This window comes from Petaurus breviceps, unplaced genomic scaffold (assembly GCF_028583685.1).
Source record: "Petaurus breviceps papuanus isolate PSGF00001 unplaced genomic scaffold, PetGlider_PUasm1.0 90895, whole genome shotgun sequence".
Taxonomy (NCBI): domain Eukaryota; kingdom Metazoa; phylum Chordata; class Mammalia; order Diprotodontia; family Petauridae; genus Petaurus; species Petaurus breviceps.
Window position 1 is genome coordinate 3,938,768 of NW_027187372.1, and position 19,544 is coordinate 3,958,311.

The 19,544-nt window shown below is 40.8% G+C and overlaps 1 protein-coding gene across 4 annotated transcripts in view; it reads left to right on the forward strand.

Annotated features, from left to right (window-relative positions):
- RGL1 (ral guanine nucleotide dissociation stimulator like 1) overlaps window positions 1-18,574 on the forward strand; it is a 284,890-nt gene extending 266,316 nt beyond the window's left edge. For all 4 annotated transcript variants that reach the window (XM_069074410.1, XM_069074408.1, XM_069074409.1 and 1 more), the window contains 3 exons: window positions 7,292-7,546; window positions 13,125-13,239; window positions 16,428-18,574. In XM_069074410.1, coding sequence (XP_068930511.1) covers window positions 7,292-7,546; window positions 13,125-13,239; window positions 16,428-16,615 — 558 coding nt within the window. In that variant the 3' untranslated portion in view covers window positions 16,616-18,574. The remainder of the gene's footprint in view (window positions 1-7,291; window positions 7,547-13,124; window positions 13,240-16,427) is intronic.
- The last annotated feature ends 970 nt before the right edge of the window (window positions 18,575-19,544 follow it).

Consider the following 19,544-nt stretch of genomic DNA (forward strand, 5'->3'; position numbering starts at 1 on the left):
GAAGAGCCGATCATTTCCCTGACTCTGAGCTAGTCAAACCATGTCTGGAGTATGGCATTCAGCAATCTAGATAGAGTTTAATCAGTGTATTTATTGTTTTTTATCCAGTTGGTCCTAGTGACATTCATTGACTCTCTTCACATCTACAGTTGGTTGATCAGGGGACAATATTTTGTAGTAACAATATAAATAGAATTGTAAAATCAGGTTTCTAGGCCTATTGATCCTAGGCCTGTTATTCTGTTATGTTTCTAGAAGCTTGGCATTACTGAAAAGAGCTATGGGTATATTGGACATTACTATTCTGAAGGACTATGGGAAATTCAATGCCTCTGGGAAGAACAAGAAAAAGCCTATTGTAACCTATTTATATAACTTGATATAATAAATTTTCCCTCAATATTTTATGTAATTCTTAAAAAATTCCTGACTTGAAACTCAATGGGTCTATGCCAAAGGCAGTATTATCTTGTCCACTTTGTATATATTCATTAATCTTTAAAGTTTCTGTATTTCATCTACCTTACTTGGCTTTGAGTATTGGATACTTGTAGTCAGGATGATCTGAGTTCAGTCCCCTCACATACTTGCTAGCTGTTGTCTATCCCTTACAACTAAAAGACAATAAAAGAAACATGTTTTGTTCAAGTAAATAAAACCAGAATAATGCATTGTTTCTTCAGCAATTCTGGTTCCATCACTTTGACAGAACCATAGACTTAAATTTGGAAAGTCCCTGTCTCAGATGGCATCTGGTTGTCTCTCAAACCTGCTCCTTTCCTTCTCTTAATTTCTCTGTAATTTGTCAATGGTACCATCGTCTTCCTAGGCACCTAGATGTGAAACCTGAAAATCATCTTTGCCTCTTCATTCTTCCTCAACACCTACATCTCAATAGTTGCCAAGTCCTATCAATTTCACCTGTACAACATCTCCACTCATACTGCCCATACTACTTCAGTGCTTTAGTGAAGTCTGAACCTTTAGCTTGACTCCTGGTAGTAGCTCTCTGAATGGGTATTCCTGCTTCCAGTTCCCCCTATCTTCCAGTCTATCCAATCAACAGCTTCTAAAATAACTTTTCTGATTTGTAGATCTGATTATATCATTTATTTGCTCAGGCACATCAATAATACTCCATGACCTAGGGATAAAATTGCAAACAATATAAACCTATTATTTACCACAAGTCATGGTCTGGCTTCAGTTTATCTTTTTTTTTCCCTTTTTTGGAGGGGCAGTTGGGGTTAAGTGACTTGCCCAAGGTCACACAGCTAGAAAGTATTATGTGTCTGAGGCCAAATTTGAACTCAGGTCCTCCTGACTCCAGGGCCGGTGCTGTATTCACTGCACCATCTAGCTGCCCCTTTCAGTTTGTCTTTCAAGCCTACTGCCCTTGGTACACTCTCCATTCTAGCCAAACTACTAGCTTTTCCCCATTATTGTTCCCTAGTCTCCTACCTCTTCCATTCATACTGTCTTGAAATGTATTCTGTCGTCCTCTCTGGCAGTTAAAATCATTCTCTTCCACCAAAGCTCAGGTGAGTTTTATATCTTTTGTGTAGCCTTCTTTAATTCCTTACTTCTTTTTCTGCCATCATATTCTACCTCATGCTTATTTATATACATTTTGAAGTCCCTTTAATAGTCTGTTAGCTCCTTTAGGGTAGAGAACTGGCTGTTCTTCATATTTGTATCACCAGAACCTAGCACAGTGCCTTTAGCACAGTGCCTTTCATGTAGTAGACACTTAATAAGTATTTGCAAAATTAAATTGAACTCCCATCCAAAGACTGGATCTCATTTCCAACATTTTCTAATGGGTGCACATACAACCTTCATATGAAGAATGCCATCGATAAGAAACTTATGGTCTCAAAGCAGATCATTCCACCCTTGGCCATTTCTAATTGTCGAATAATTTCTACTTTGATCCAAACTCTGTTTTCTTGCACATTCCATTCATTCTTTTTAGTTCAGTTTTTGGAGGCTAAACTGGACAAGTTCAATCTCTCTTCCAATTGAGAGCTCTTTGAAGATAGCTATCATATCTTTCCCTAAGTCTTCTCTTCTCCAGTCCACACGTGCCTATTTTCCTCCGCTTATCCTTACAAGGCATGGTTTCGAACTGTCTTTGGATACAGGAATACTTGATCCTCAACCTTATGTCTGGAGCTCTTTACTCGAAGAAGCCTTCATTGGCATTCCTTTAGCTACAATGTGGGGAATACTCACTATAGACCTACGATGTCAATAATGCTATGTTAGGTGCTGTGATGAACAAAAAGAAGACAAAAACACCCTTCGTATAGAGCATACTTGATGTCAAATACATTTTGTAATTGACACAGATTCACTCTAGATCTTGCTATTTAGTCATTTGTTTATAACTTTGAAGTTCATTTGTTGAATTTCTAATAAGGGTTTGGAGCTTACTAGGCAATGAGTAGTCTGATAAGAGCTTAGAGTCTGAGTTTAGTCACTAAACATGACCCAGGCATCCAAGACCTCGTTTAATTACAAAGGTTTTTGTGGTAGGAAAGCAGCTTTGTTGGAGGCAGCTCTTAAAAGTTAGTGGTGGTCAACTATCATATTATTACCCAAAGGTAATAGCTCTAATGAAGATCATTTAGTGGCATGAGAACCAACGGACTGTCATCAGTTACAGCTTCAAGTGAAGCTAAAAAAATGGGAGGATGAAAAAGAGGAGGAGGAAGAAAAGGAAAAAAAGGAATCCACAGAACTAGAAGACTATAAGGGAAAAACTTAAAAGTTCATGTGCTGTGTTTTTGTCTAACACTAAGTTAACTCTTAAGCCTGGTAGATCCTACACATGAAGATGAACTTATAGGGAAATGAACAAGGTAAGAGGGAGAAAAAAGGAAGATAAGGGAGTGATAAACAATAGGAAAGCTTGGAATCTGGTCCCTCATGTAGTACTAGTATTAGCTATATGACTTTGGGAAAGCCATTCATTCTTTCTGGGTCTTATTTTCCCCAGCTCCAAAGTAGGGATAAGAACAAGATCTGGAATTTCATTGGAATAGCTAGATGAACTTCCCTTTCCTGCAACGTAGAGTCGTGTATAGTTCTCTAGAGCACTAAGAAATTAAGTGTCTTGCTCAGGGTCACCAAGCCAGAATATATGAGAAGCCAGACTTGACCTCAGTTCTTCCTGGCTGCAAGGTTAGCTCTCTGTCCTCTATGTCACGCTGAATGAGGGAAAAGATTGTGAAAATAAGAGCTACTGAAATAAAGTGAAGACTGGTGAGGGGTTTGCTCTCTTCTGATTCTTTTGGGAGCTGAATCACTTTAACTGAAAACTAATTAGCTGTAAGGATGAGCATGGAAGCACATCTCATTCACCATTTGTTTTACCTGGAGAATTTGGAGACACCAAGACATGACTTTATAAACTATTGAAAATGTAAAAAAAAAAAACCCTTTTTATTTGTGCATATATTACATATATGCACATATGTTTCTATATACAATACATATATATGTCAATACAAGAGTTAAAGAATAAAGAGCTAGGACAGATCATAAAAATCAATTGAATTATCCCTAAGTAGTGAAATAAAAAATGTTTGACTGTGAAAGAAAGTAGGATGGTTATATAGATGAGAAATTAGAAAAACAACCAACTGAAAGCCAAACACTTTGCTGCATCAGTAGTCCTATGAAGATCCATACATATGTTTGTGTCTATGTGTGTCTATATCTATATCCAGCTGTATCTGAGAGCCAGTATTACTGGGGAGATCCAGAGCTGGCTCAGGTATACCTGAGTTCAAGCCCCATCTCTAGCACCTTGACACCTCATAGCCATGTGACCCTGGGTAAGTCACTTAGGTGCTTAGAGCACCCTAATAGTTCTCTAGGATTTCTCTAAGTTGTAGAACAGTTGCTTGTCGACATTGGTAGAGAAATTTTCTTTTGTCAGAGAGATCACAGGTGTGGCCAACAATTTTACATCTATGTATAAGAAATTGTTCATATCACAGTGAAAAAAAAGTGAGAACTTATCTTGGACACTTGAGTGTTAATAACAAAATAGTCTCTGCATTGCCCAGAAGCCACTGTAGGAAGGATGACTCTTTCTGAAGAAGATGGAGGAGAGGCATGGTTAACATAAACAATTTACATTGCTCCCTGATGGTAAAAGTGATAGATTATTCATACTTTGATTGCTACCCAGCCAGTCTGACCACAGTTTAACAACACTGGAATTTGCAAAGATTCCTATCCAGAAGAAAATTTACAAACAGACTCAGTATCAAATTCACATGTGGATTAAAATGGACTCTATGATTCCTATTTGCTTCACCATAGACAGGATAACATTTGTTAAAGGAGGCCAGCCCAGCTATCCACTAAAGCCTCACTTCAATGCCTTCTCATGCTATGGAGGTCACCTTGGACTTTCTAAGGTTGTGCCAGTAGAGTGTAAACCATGGTAGGTCTAACCGAGCTAGAAAAACTTCAGGGACAAGGCTGAAGTAGATTGGATGTTTATCATCTGAGGATCAGGCTGACTAAATTCAGAGAGGCTTGCTGCTGGGATAGCTGCAGGATGATGGATATTTTGGTCACAGCACTCCTTCAAGCTTGTCTACCAAGTCATATATGGGTTTCAACTTTGGTTAGTGAAGGGAGGATTTGTACCAACATAATCATAGACCTTGACGTAGCACAGTAAATCAGTCTTCTGGCTAAAGCCAGCCCAATTTGCTGAGAATATTGAGTTTATTATTCCAATTCAAAATTAAGTAACTCATAAGAATCATTCCAAGGTCATTATAATGGAGCAATGGGCTAATGATAAGTTCAGAGTATAGATGGTAATTTGTATGGCAGCTAGGTGGCACAGTAGACAGAGCCATTGGACCTCGAATCAGAAAGAACTGAGTTCAAATCTAGCCTTACCTAATGTGTGATCATAGGTAAGTGATATAATTTCTGTCTTCCTCAGTTTCTTCATCTGTAAGATGGAGATGATAATAGTACCTAGTTCCCAGGGCAGTTGTGAGAATCAGTTAAGATAATCTGCATTAAAGCACTGTGTAAATCATAAAGGGTTAGTTTTTAATATTAATATTAACAACGACAAATCACCAAGGAGCATGCTATCTTAGTGATTGTGGATTATATTATAAACAAAACCATTCTTCTAAGATTATACATCTAAGGACCTTAGATGTGAGTTTGTCAACAGACCAATCTATAAACTCACTGTTAAGAATATTCCAGAAAGTAATAAAGTATTTCTGGGATAGAGCTACAATAACTGATCAGTGACTTCCGTCCAACATGCAGGACAACCTGATATTTTCTTAAGTGAATAAAGAAGAACTTATTGATACAGTTGTCCTGCTTTAAGTAGAAATGCTGCAAAAACTCACAGAGGGAAAAAATACAGTAAACTTCCATTCGTCAGGTATCCAAATGACCAAAAGCTAAACAATGAGATTTTTTGGAACCATTATGCCTTCTTATTGTTTTGAGAAAAATAAAATAATAAAAAGGAACTGATTAATATTGTTAATCTTTTAAAAATTATTCCCAGATTATTTTATGGAGTCTTTATGGATGTGCCTATAGTAAAGTATCTACAAGACTGTGCAGTGAGAATTAATATTCAGTGTGATTGATGGTCCTGAGGCACTGTATGAGGCAGACCATGTTAGGCTTTCTGAATCATTAAATAAGGATTAAATGAATTTCAGCACTGTCTGAGTCCATGTAGATGTGGCTAAAGGAGGAAAGGATGAAGCTACCATGTGGTGGTTAAAGAAGGATGATGTCTCAGCTGGGAAAAAACTCTCATTCCCTGACAATTTTCTGATGTTTTTTTTTCCTGCACCCTTCAGTGTGTAACATGACCTCCTCTCTGCTCATCTCTCACTATTCAGGCATCTTTTTTCCACAATTCCTGCCCAGGCCTTACTTACTTCAACAAAATATTCGGTTTAACTCCAGTCCGCAATTCTGGGTATACTTTGAGATCATGACTTGCACCCTTGATGAGACATCAGAGTAAAACTTTAGTAGAGAGCCTATTAAAAGACACTCATTCATTCAGCACACATTTATTAGCTAATCATCTGCATTATAGATGTGCCAGGCATTGAGGACACAGAGACAAAAATGAATTGTCCTTTAGCCTTGAGGAGCTTGTATTCTGTTATTGGAGTGTAGGAAGTCAACATTTTCTAGAGTGCTTTACAATTTATAAAGCACTTCCCCTCAATGATCCCTTGAATTCGGTAGGAAAAGTATTTGCACTTTACAAATAAGAAAACTGAGTCTAAGAGAAGGTTGTGACTTGTTTAAGATCACATGTCTAGTATCAGAGTTATAATTAGAAGCCAAATCTTCATGTATCAAGTTCACTGCTTGATAATGTTATTATGATTCATTATCATTGTCCTAGCGCAATCATATTTTAATGACATTACGAGTTTCTATTTTTAAAGGAGAAAATAACTGAGTATTGTGATCAAAAACTGTATAGTAAACACTATGTTCAAGACACTATGATGCGTCTTATGGAAGATAAGATGTAGTTCCTGCCTGCAAAGATTACAAAGAAAATTAGATATTTAAGACATGAAATAAAAAGTGGAATTATATAAGTTTAAAGTAATTAATATGCAATTGGTTATAGAGAAGGCTGAACTAGTTTTAAGGTAGCTTTCTAGTTCTGTGAGCTGACTTGAGTCCAAAATTTGCTATTTCTTGTCTTTGCTGCCATCTGCTGGTTATTCTCTGGAAGAGTAGCTGGAAACCACAGAAATGACTCCTACAGTCAGAAGAGGCCTTAGAGATCCTCTCTTAGTCATACTATCTCCCAGTCCAAAAGAAGCTTAGAGGTGCTCAGGTCCACACTGTGTGAGCAGAAATCTTATCTGTGCCCCACTGGTCTGAGAGAAGTTTTTCCAAGCAATGAGCACAGTGTTGGAAGTCTTTCAGGGGATTCTTACTGAAGAATAAAGCTGGTGATAGATACTAGTCTGACTCCCTCATTTTATGATGAAAGAAAAATCTTGGCATACCAGGCAGGACAGAATTCACATATGTGGAGTAAGTAGTCTAAGGACCAAGACGCTGACATTCCTTCTAAAACTGGGGTTTTCTCTACCAGAAAAGAAGATATGTGTGGGGTATAAGGTATAATGGGGAACACAGCAGTGTCTGTAACACAGTCATGTTCTGTTACTTGGCTTTTCTGAGAGTAGTGACCAGCTTCTGCTCAAGGTTCTCATTTTCCTTTTTTGTTCTTTTCTAGCTCTCTGAATCCTCTTCATCTTCCTCCTCTATCCATTCTATGGACACAACTTCCTCAGGGTTATCATCTTTCACGAACCCCCTTTCCTCTCCTCCGGTCACCAACAACAACCCAAAAAACCACAAACGCTCCATCTCCGTCACATCCATTACCTCGACAGTGCTGTCTCCAGTTTACAACCAGCAGAACGAAGACACCTGTATAATCCGGATCAGTATAGAGGACAGCAATGGAAACATGTATAAGAGCATCATGGTAAATGTTTTAGCTCCTTCCCCCGGGTGGATGAACGCTCAGGCTGAGTTTGTGGGTGCACATGGACATGGATGTGTGAGTGTGTGTGTGTGTGTGTGTATGTGTGTGTGAGTGTGTGTGTGTGCAAATGGCACTCCATAATTTAGTAGGCAGTCTTTAAGATTTGCTGTGTGGCTGAACATAAGCGTCCCTGTAAATCTGGTGATGAACTTCAATGACCTTGCCCAAGCTGGTCCATGACAAGACAGTATTCTTCCATAGTGGCTTAGTAGAACATGCCAGAGTTTGTTCTCCACTGACATGGAGGGTTTAAGCTCAGTACCTGGCACATAGTGGGCTCTTTATTGATGGACTTCACAGACCTAGAGTCACTTCCATCACTCGATAAGGCATCTGAATAGGATTTTAGTAGATGAACACACCCATCAGAGAGGCCATGTGCTGTAATTAATAGAGTGCTGAACTTGGAGTCAGGAAGACCTTCAGTGAGAGGTAGAAGTTTCCTCTGAGATAGTTCATTTCTGCTTTGGAATAAACCTAACTTTTTAAGAAGTTTCTCTTTTAATCAAGGTAAAGTCTGTCTCTAGAAATTCTACCCTTTAGGATAGTTCTTCCCAGCAGGAGCCCAGCCAAATAAGACTAATATTTCTTCTACATGACACCCCTTCAGGTATTTTGAAGACAGATTCTGTGTCTCCACTGTCTTTTCTCTAAAGCTAAACATTTTTGGTGATTCCAGTACTAGTCAGGCCTTGTGAGACATCACATCTGTATGAGCTATAATCCTCAATGTGCTTGTTGCTTTCTTCTAGAAATATTCCTGCTTGTCCGTGTCCTACCCAAAATCTCATACCTAAAAATGATCAAAGTATTCAGGATCACTCAATAAACATTTTTAAGCATCTGCCCTGTGCCAGGCACTGTGTGAAGCACTGGAGATATAGAGGCAAAAGACAATCTCTGCCCTCAGGGGGCTCACAGTCTAATGGAAGAGATAACAAGTCAATGGAATGTGACATATGCAGGTTGGTAGTTAGCACAGGTTCTTAGAAATCTGCTTTATTAGGAAAGACAGCTGTTTAAGGGGTCAACGGTCTTTTTAAATTACTTTCACTAATTGAAGAGAAAAGTTAATACCCTGAGCTTCAGGGAAAATACAAGCAGAGAAATAAAGACCAACAGACATGGCTCTGACTGCCTGAATCAACTTTACACTTTACATACATCCCTGGATCAAGAGAGCCTTTACATCTGAGCAGTCAGGGAGCTCTGAACATACGGCCACTTGGAATCTTGACCAGGGAATCACAAGATCCTTCTCATAAGCAAGCCCCCAAAGCAAAATGCCAACTGAGAGTATACATACACTTCTCAGAGCCAGAAGGCATCACAACCCTCATGACTCAGTGCCTAATTAGAAATTAGCAAAAGGAGTGAAAGCCTTCCTATAAGCAAGCCTCCCCTAAGCAAGCTGCCCTTAACGGGTGGGGAAGATCTTAAATTCCATTAACATTACAATGTCCAAGCAAGCTATGTCACAGGATAAAAAGGAAATAAGTAACAGAGGAAAGGCACTAGAATTAAGAGGGGTCAGAAAAGGCTTCCTCTAGATTCTAGATCTAGAAGATGGGGTTCTAGTTGGGACTTGAAGGAAGCCAAGGAGGCCAATAGGAGATGAGGAGGGAAGCCTTCCAGTTACAGAGGACAACCAGAGAATGCCTGAGGATGAGAGCGTCTCATGGAACAATGTCACTGCATTGAAGAGTACCTGATGGGGAGTAAGGTGTATGGAGGCTAGAAAGATATGAGGGGGATAGTTTATGAAGGGCTTCGAATGCCAAGCAGAGGATTTTGTATTTCATCCTGGAGGCTATAGGGAGCCATTGGAGTTTACTGAGTAAGAGTGTGGTCAAATCTTCACTTTAGGAAAATCAGTTTAGTGGCTAAATGGAAGGTGGATTGGATCAGGAAGAAACCTGAGGCAGGCTGAGGCCAGCAGGCTGTTGCCATGGTCCAAGGGTGAGATGATGAGGGCCTACTCCCAGGTGATGGCTGTATCAGAGGAGAGAAGCAGGCACACGCAAGAGATATTGCAAAGGTAAAATCCACAGGCCTTGGCAGCAGACTGGGTATGGGGGATGAGAGGGAGTGAGGAGCTGAGGCTCTCTTCCAGGGTTGGAGTCTGAGGGACTGGAAGGGTGGTTCTACCCTAGGTTTGTCACTGGCAGAATCCACGACAGCCTGAACCTGGCTTCATTCCAGAAGCGAGCTGCATAGAAGTGACTTTCATACTTTGTGTAAAATCTATTAGTTGATCAAAAAGCAGTTTCAAGTGCCTACGATGTACCAGGTACTGGGCTAAGTATTGGGGATACAAAGACCCCTTGTATTCAGTGAGTGGTATTCTAATGGTGATAGCTAGCTGGTAGCATGCTAGGCCTCGAGGCAGGAAGAAATGAGTTCAGATCCAGCCTCCAGCACTTACTAGTTCTGTGACCCTGGGCAAGCCATTTAAGCTCCACCTCTGTTTCCTTAACTCAGAACTGGGGATAATAATAGCATCAACCTCTTAGCGTTGTTGTGAGGATCAAATAGAATAACATTTGTGGAGAACTTAGCAGAGTACCTGCACATAGTAGGTGCTTACTGCACATTCACTTTCCTTTCCCCCTTCCCTAATAGGAAAAACATTATACACACGCACACACACACATTATATGTATATGTATGTGTATGTGTGTATATATATGTATATGCAAAATGAATTTTAGAAGGGAGGGTGCTAGTGTCTGGAGGGATCAGGAAATCATGCAGTCTTTCTTGTAGCATCTAAATGAAAAAAGGAGGGTGGTACCTAGAAAGTAGTCATTTGACTTCTTGTCTGCTTTCCTGTTGTCACTTGTGTTAAAATTCCTTAGAAATTCTCTAAAGATTTAGTTCTGTTTCAAAGTAAGTAGGGAAGGAGAAAATCTCTGCTTAGAAGCTACACCAGGTTGTTGTGGAAGGCAAGGTGACAGGTTAATTTCTTGAGCCTTAGAAAGAAAAGAAAGAGTCTGACAAAGAGGCAATAAAGTGTCCTCCAGAGCTTGACCCCAACTTGGTTCCTTACTTGTAACCAGTCAAGCACCAGACCCTGTCCCTCACCCCAAACTCCTTACCTTAGACCACAGGAGCCACCTCCAATAGCTTGAAACTTCCAGAGAGCTGGAAGAAAGGTGGAGGGGGGGGCACCCCTCCTCCATCCCATCGCTGAAGGAGGGGAGGAGATAACATTCATTTCTTGGCTCTGTGGAACTCTGAATACATTCTTTCCCTCCACCCCCTAACCACTGTTAGATTCAGTGTTATATACTATCAGTTACACACACACACACACACACACACATGTATGTGTGTGTGCACGTGTAATGTCCAGTATATTATGAGTTAAATAGGGCTTTTGTAGGCTGGCCTAAGAACCTACCCACTTTGTATAGCATTATTTCTTGGAAAAAATGCATTCTAGCTTCTAAAGAAAAGCATTTAAAAATAGATTTAGGACACATAGGCCATTAATAAGTTGGGAATTGCTTTTATAGGTTGCTGCACAAAAGGATAAGTACTTAGAGAAAGTTCCCTCCACCCTTACCCTGATATTGTAAATGTCAGGGGAAGTTTAGAGGTTATAGATTCTTCAGTTAAGAAACTAAAGATCTCTTGGGCTTATCCTGAGACACAAAATTTGCCTTTGGCTGACTAAATCCATCAGTGGCTCCTGGTAATCCTTCATGAAACGCCTTTCGTGCTTGTCACGCCTGGCTGTGTGCAGGTAGCTCCGACTGTCTGCTCCATTTGTGGGAGCATTTCATCCAGGCTGACAGGAAACAGATCTTCCTCTTCCAGACTTAGGACGTGTACCTATTTTCCTCTTGCAAATTCATATCACAGATGTCTCAGCGACAGGAAGATAAGCAAGGCCACTGCTATTTGTTTTCAAGAAGCTGATTTTAATAAATTGAGCTTCAGAACTTTGTTCAGAATCATTTGCTTCATGAGGCATGTTGTAGGATAGGAATGGAGCTGAGAAACCTTTAATGTTCAGGAAAAAATGTGTTTCCTGTTGTGCTGGTATCTTCAGATTTGTTGATGCCCCTGAACAGAAAGCAACAAGCAAACAAAAATAAAACCGCTTACCACGGATGGACGGGAGACTTGCTTGTAAGCAGCAGGAAGTGAACGCTCCAAAGGCTGTTGTTCCAGAACAGATGGAATAGATTTTATATATATATATAATTTATCATTCCCTCTGTTGAAAATGGTCTCATCTGTGGCATCCAAGACGTCCCAAACTCAGGAAAACAGGATTAAATATTGTTGCTCTGAAGCATGTATTAGTGCTCATAGAAGACAGAGAGCTCCAGGAGGAGAGCTGGCATTCTAGAGACCTTAACTCTGTAGCTCAACTTTTGGAAACTCCAGGGAGTCAGCTATGCCCTTCTCATCTCTGATTCCAAACATAAGTGACAGCAATTGTAGCGACAGCCGTGCCCTCAGGAAAGGATCTGCATACTGGCAAGTCAGTGAGTAGGTCCTTTGGAGGGAGTGTGCCCTCATGGCACACAGAGGCTTCATGAGCAGTCTTCTTGGAGAGAGGAGAAAATAGGGTCTTGAGGAGCAATCCCCTTGGACTGTCAAGCCAAGTGGCCCTTGCTACAAGCCATGGAGAGGTTTTGCTACGTAAAAGGCCCACGAGTAGTTCTGTGCTCTGTGTAGATGCTGCCAGTGGCAGAATGTTTGAGTATGAAGTATGGCAATGCTGATGTCATCACTGCCAGGCAGCTAGGCTGTGCAGTGATTAGAGCACTGTGCCTGGTAGCAGGAAGACCTGAGTTCAAACCCAGGCTCAGTCACTTATGACTGTGTGACCTTGGGCAAGTCACTTAACCTGTTTGCCTCAATTTTCTCAGCAGTAAAATGAGAATAATAATAACTACCTCTCAAAGTTGTTGTGAGGATCAAATTAAATAATTTTTGTAAAGTTTTTAACAAAGCCCCTGGCATACAGTAGGCACTATATAAATGCTAACTACTATTATTGTTGTTGTGCTTATTGGGTGTGCTTCATATCTGTGTGGTGTTTGAGCCTGAGAACAGCTCAATGAAGCAGAGACTTCTGGTTGTGTTATCCCCATTTTACAAGGAAGAAAATGGAGGCTGGGTGTCTTGCTGCAGCTTGCACGGTCTGTGCATGGTAGCGCCCAGCCCCGACTCCAGATCCTCCGATTTTTTGTCCTCCATCAGCAGTGGTTGTCAGAAACTTCCTCCAGCCTGAACATCCCTCAGCCTCTCTTGCTCCCCCACCCCAGTGATGTGTTCTGTGTAGGCTCTAAGGCAGGGCAGAGGGTGAATCTCAGAGTAGTTTCAGAGGCTTTTTCAGCCCTTAGCAGTGCCTGGCCAATAGCAGGCACTTAGTAAGTGTTTACTGAGTGACTCACTTACAGGGCTGGGTTTGATAGATCTGGTAATGCCATATTAATGGGCCATAAGGGACAAAGCTTTCATGAGACGTGGAACTTGATATTTTTTCAAATCTTTCCAGTTGACGAGCCAGGATAAAACTCCCGCTGTTATCCAGAGGGCCATGTTGAAGCATAACCTCGATTCGGACCCAGCAGAGGATTATGAGCTTGTCCAGGTCATCTCAGAGGACAAAGGTGAGGTGAAGCTGTTCCAGGCATCTCCAGCCATAGGCTCTCAGGTGCACAGAATGGGAGCATTGGCAGGAACCTTGGAGATCATCAAGCTAACCCTTTGCTTCATGGAAAGTGAGGCTTACAAGTGTCAAATGGCAGTCCCACTGACCCTGGCAATGGGGGAGCCAGGACTGAGGTCTGAGTTTTCTGCTGCTCTCCACTTCTCTGCAGATTTGGAATATAGGCAGTGGACATGGTAAATTAAACAGATTTATATTTTATATTAGCCCTACTCTGGAGCTAAGAGTAGGAAACAGGGTGGCATCTTTCATAGGATTGGAAAAAAAAATTAGACTTAAAAAAAGCCTTTTCCCAAGAACCTCTGGGGTTTTTTTTGTAATGTACGCAGCAGAGTTCCAGCTGTTTTTACAAACTTGCTTCAGTTGCCCAAAGCCCCATTTTCTCTCACGAACACTCTTTACCTAAGCAGTGTGTTCCTGAAAAGTTGTCTGTAAACTGAATGAAGATTTGCAAATGGAATTTTCCCTTTGCCTAACGTGATATTTTCAGAGAAAAAACTTTATTTTCATTTATGATTGATCTTCAGGTACCAGTAACTCCTACTCTTAACACTTGAACTTAACATTTCTCTTCTTCCATATCCCAAAGAAAGTAAATGTAACCTTTCAATGCATTGTGATGCTCGCTACTCAAAGGTGTCCTCTGGAGACATCAGAAATGGCCTCTGGAGTTCCTTAAAATTCTGAGATGGTTATTCTGGGAAGCTGACCTCTCTTCCACCTAATAGGATTTTGTATGTGTGTGTTAAAGATTTTTGTTGAATTCTTTTGTTTTTATATCTCCCAGATTTTCCATTGTATCTCTTCTTCCCAGTTCCCAGAGAACCATTGCTTATAACAAGTGATTTTTAATTTATTACTCACTTACTTTGGAAAGTGAAATCCAATGCATGATATAACTATAGGGAAGCCTTTTCTATAGAATTCAGTGCCACAAATACATAATCAAGCATATTAGATGTAATAATGCTTTCAGGAAACATCTAGTAAAGCATTCTTAAAGTATGGTCTGGGCACCCCTGAAGGTCCTTGAGACTCTTTCACTGCGTCTGTGAGGTGAAAACAAATTTAAGAATAATGCTAATGTGATTTAATTTCTAATTAAATTAAATATTGATACATATAGCCCACATACACAAAAGCTTTTGATGGGAGGGGTCCCCAATAATTTTTAAGAGTATAAAGGGATCCTAAAGCCAGAATGTTTGAGAACTATTTTTATTATACTACATTCCTATTGTAGAGATGAGAAAATTGACATCAGAAAAGTGAAGTTATTTGCCCAAGGAATTACAGCTAATTTGTAGAGATGAGGCTAGAACTTCAATTCCCAGACTCGTAGTCCAGGTTCTGCCCCTTAAACCAAATATAGGAGAATAGATCCCTCGAAACAACCTAAATCTCACACTTACTGTTAATCAGTTCCATGCCATCCAGAAGCATGACTACAGGTGTGATATCCTGTTGCTGTTTTTCCTGTTTGGGGCAATTATACCCCTAAGTCCTATACACTTTTAAAATTAATGTGCATGAAAATTAGTTTTGTAATGAGAATTTTATTATGCTCCTAGAGGCAATTGGACCAAGTCATTAGATATTACAAAGTCAAGACTGGGAGTCATTGAGCTTGGTCTGACTTTTATTAATTATCTTTGCATAATAGTGTGCAGGGTATTGAGTGAGGCAAGAGTCAGACCATAAGGAAATAGTGGTTCACTTCTGCTTCACTGCATGGGATATTTGGATGTTGGTTAGTTTTGGAAAATGTGGATCTAGTTCTGGTTTGAATGGACTGACTAAGAGCTTTGCGAAAATTATTTTTGTTCTCACTATGGGTTCCTTGTCTTTGGGAGGAAAGACAGGGCAGGGGAAGTCAATAGGTCTGGGATCTAGTATTGACTCTGCCATTATGTAGGGTTTAATAAGTTGCTTTACCCCTCTGAGCCTCAGTTTTCTTCATCTATATGATAATGGGATGGCTGTGGGGGTGTGAAGGGGAAGAAACTTACAAGTTTGTTTAGTTGAAAGATGATGAGATGAAAGGGACCTGAGAAGGCATCTAATTGATGATTCCATCTGGAAAATAACATATGAATTACAGTCAGGATTAAAAAAATTGTTGCCATCCATTCTAGGTTTTGATATCTGTATCGGTTCAGATCTCTGGAACACAGGGCACGTCCCAGGCCTTGCATGCTTCACATACCAATTCAATTCAACAAGCATTTTTATGTTCAAAGCTCTGTACTAGGCTGGGTGCCCTAAAAAGAAAAAAAAGTGATAAAATCCCTGCCCTACATTCTCCTGGGAGATGGGGCAGGGAAAGACAGCATTTAAATAGGAAAATCAAGTCTAGTTTAAGGAGGAAGAGAACACTAATGATAGGGGGCAGGATCAGATTCCTATAGGTAGGATGAGCCTTGAAGGATGCTAAGAATCCTAATAGGTGTGGGGCAGCTAGGTGGTGCAGTAAATAGAGCACTGGCCCTGGAGTCAGGAGGACCAGAGTTCAAATCCGGCCTCAGACACTTAACACAAAAACTAGCCATGTGACCTTGGGCAAGTCACTTAACCCCAATTGCCCTCCAAAAAGCAAAAAAAAAAAAAAAAAGAATCCTAATAGGTGGAGGTGAGGAAGACCACATGGGAGTCTGTACAAAAGCTTGGGAGTAGGAGATTGGGATCCTCAGCTTGGGAAAGGTAAGTTTATTTTGACTGGGACAGATTGTCCCTGAAGGGGAGTACTGTGAAATAAGTTTAGAAAGGTAAGCTGGCGTAAGAACGTGAAGGAAGGCCTTTAAGCACCCAATGAGGAGTTTGTATTTTTGTCTCGAGGCGATAGAGAGCTCTGAAAAACTTTGGTAACCCTGTCGAGGATGGACTGGACAGAGGAGAGGCTTGAAGGAGGGAGATGAATTAGAGAGGCCATTGCAAGGCTCCAAATGGTAACATACATGGAGAGAAGGAAGACAGATTGCAGGCACGTCTTGCAGGGGCATCCCTGGGATTTGACCACTGATGGAATTTGGGGGGTGAGTGGACCGAAGAGTTGAGGGTTGAAAATGACCCTTGAGGTCAATGCTAGCCTAAAGTATATAATTACTTCTTTCTGTTTCTTCTCTCTTCCAGAATTAGTCATTCCAGATACTGCAAATGTCTTTTATGCTATGAATAGCCAGGTAAACTTTGACTTCATCCTAAGGAAAAAAAACACGGTGGATGAACAGGTGAAACTGCGTAGTCGAACCAGCCTGACCCTGCCCAGGACAGCAAAGAGAGGCTGTTGGAGCAACAGACACAGCAAAATCACCCTCTGAGAGGGCTGCCACACTGACTCAGTTTGCCGAAGCAGGGAATGGGCCTGAGGAGGTTGGCAGAAGGACTTCAGCTACCACCCAGTGTTAGGGGGCCTTCATCTAATCAGCAAATATTTATTAAGCATCTGCTGTGTGTATGCCGTGTGCAAGACACCTTGGGGACTTGGGAGATCAATTAGAGATGAAGGGGATGAACTGCCACCACAGTGTCCTCCTTGACCAACTTGTGACTAGAATGCAGTTACCCACATATAGAAATATATATGCGTCTTTGTGTATGTGTGTATATAAACATAAACATATTTTATATATATGTACATATATATATATATAAAAGGAACTTTATGGGATATTCTGGACTATGGGAAAAAATTTGCACATTGGTCTAGGACGATATGGTCTTTTTTATAGGGGGAAAAAAGAAGGAACCAAGAACATACATAGCCTTACACCTTCCAATTAAACGGAATCAGATCCTAGGAATGCGAATTTTCCTTTGTGCCAGTATTTACTTATAACATGAACTTCAAATTTTATTTTTCTAAGAGGAAAAAACCCTCTCAAAATCAAGTGCCACCAGAAACAAACGCAGGACTAGAAGAGCCACCATCAGCTGCATGAAAGACCGATTTGGAAAGGGTCTGGATAAGCCGGTGCCCCATGGCGTCTGCCTGCACATGCCACGCCCTATCAGCCTGGAATGGGGAGTAGGGAGGGAGGTTGGGCTCCCCCCTGCAAAATATAAAGCAAGAAGCTCAATTGGGAAGAGTGCTAGATTTGGGAGTTGGAGGACCTGAGTCTAAATCCCAGCTCTGCGTCTTACTACCTGTGTGACCTTAGGCAAGTCACTTACCTTCTCTGGGCCTCAGTTTCCTCATCTGTAAAATGAGGAGGTTGGACTCAGTGACCTCTAAGGTCCCTTCCAGCTCTAAATCTATGTCTGCCTTGATCCATTCACTCAACAAATTGCCTTTCTGGAGGGGGAGGAGAGAAAGTAATTTTATCATCATTAAATTTCTCCAACCAACATTTTTTTGGGGGCGGGGGCACCCATTCAGGACCAGGATACTCACTTTAGTTTTCCCTTCTAAAACATTCAGAAAGTGGGTCATGCTTGTTTTTGCACAAACACTCGTGTTTTTGGTTACTTACCAGCCAGGCAAGGAAGTGAAAAACACCCTACATATGCGGACTCGGTCGTTGCCTTTTCTGGATAAATGCCTTTTGCATGTACAGATGCATATCACACCAGGCCTCTGCCATCAGAGTCGCTATTCCTCATCATTCTGTGCAATTACTCCTCAGGTGTAGAACTCTTTTGAGACTGACTTAGATCGGTGGCTTGGAGTCTGTGAAGGAATTGATTCCTGAGCATTGCTTGACCCATTGGCTGCCTTTGAAGATGGTGCCTGTTTATTGTAGCAGTGCCCAGTTTTACTTTATTATTAACTTTTGTAGCATCACTGTGCCTAGCCCACAGCCTCCCCAGGGCAGGGTGGGGGACAGCCTTGTGGGGTCAGGGGGTGCATGCCAACTAAAATGTTTCTTAAGGTACATTCTCCAAATGGAATAAAAAAGTTAATATTGCATATGGACCCCCATAGCTGCTATTACTCTGTCTCACTTGGAAGTGAAATTTTTATTGCCAACTACATCATTTTCCTCCAGAGTCTGAGGTGTGGTGGAAGTAATTTTAGGGATTTGTACTAAAAGCCATATATGTCTGATGTTGACGCGTAAGAAGCACTTACAGAATGTCGTCCTTTTTAAAACTTTTTTCCTCAGAATATTAGTCTGCTTTCCAAAAATTAAAAATAAAGATGAAGTGAAGTGAGATTATAAAATAGAGATTATATACATATATTTCTCTGTGCCAACTCTGTAATGCGACTATGAAAAGTTGTGTCTCATTTATGTTCTGTGAACAGCCATAATAAATCAAGCTTGGGGTCCTGGAAAGGTCTGCAGAGTCATAATACATGGAAAAGAAAAAGAAATCAAATTGCTGATGCCTTGCATCTTGCTCAGACTTTTCCAGGGATGGTGAATTTTACACTGTAAAGATGCCCAGCTTCACACTTCTTCATGCCCATTATCAGGTCCATCCTAAGTTTGACAAGAGGAAGGAAGAAAGTGGCAGGTGACATGACCATGGGCCCCACAGTGTGGCCAGCGTATGACATGGATTGACACTGGAGCCTTAGCCTGTTTTTCGGGCTGTCAGTCCAGAAACACTGAGTGAGAATGTGTGGTTGAATGACCCCAGCAGAGCACAATGTGATTACTTGTATATACTGTATATGTAAAGGTTAGATTTATATACTGCACTGTATAAAACCTGTATTTTTCATTTTTAAAGATGATCAAAATGCCCAGTGGGATAAAATAGCCTCATTTATTTAATGCCATATTTTAAAATATCACTTTTGTTCCTAATGGCCAGCTTGTATGTGCTTTTAGCTGCTTACATTCTTCTCCTTTGGCATCTCTGGCATCTTTTTACCTTCTGGTTAAACTAATAAACTGGTTTGGGAATAGGAGGCATGAGCTGCTTAAACCCCAAGGGTTTATCATGAACATCACTCATCTCCTCACATTGGTTTCTTCTGCATTTCTTGTCTCCCGTAGGATGAGGAGGGGCTTGGATACTTCCAGAAAAATAGAGCTTACTACCAACACATGACATTTGGAGGCAATTCTCATTTAAAAAAAAAAATATTGAGCCCGTCATGAAATCCATGATTATTTCATAAACTTCTTTTTTTTTTTTTTTAAGCAATCGGGGTTAAGTAACTTGCTCAAGGTTACACAGCCAGTTATTTCTGGGTGTGGTGCTGAGTATCTGAGCCCGGGATTTGATCTCCAGGTCATCCCGACACTGGAGCTGGTGCTCTTACTCGCTGAGCCACCTGGCCGCCCCTATTTCATA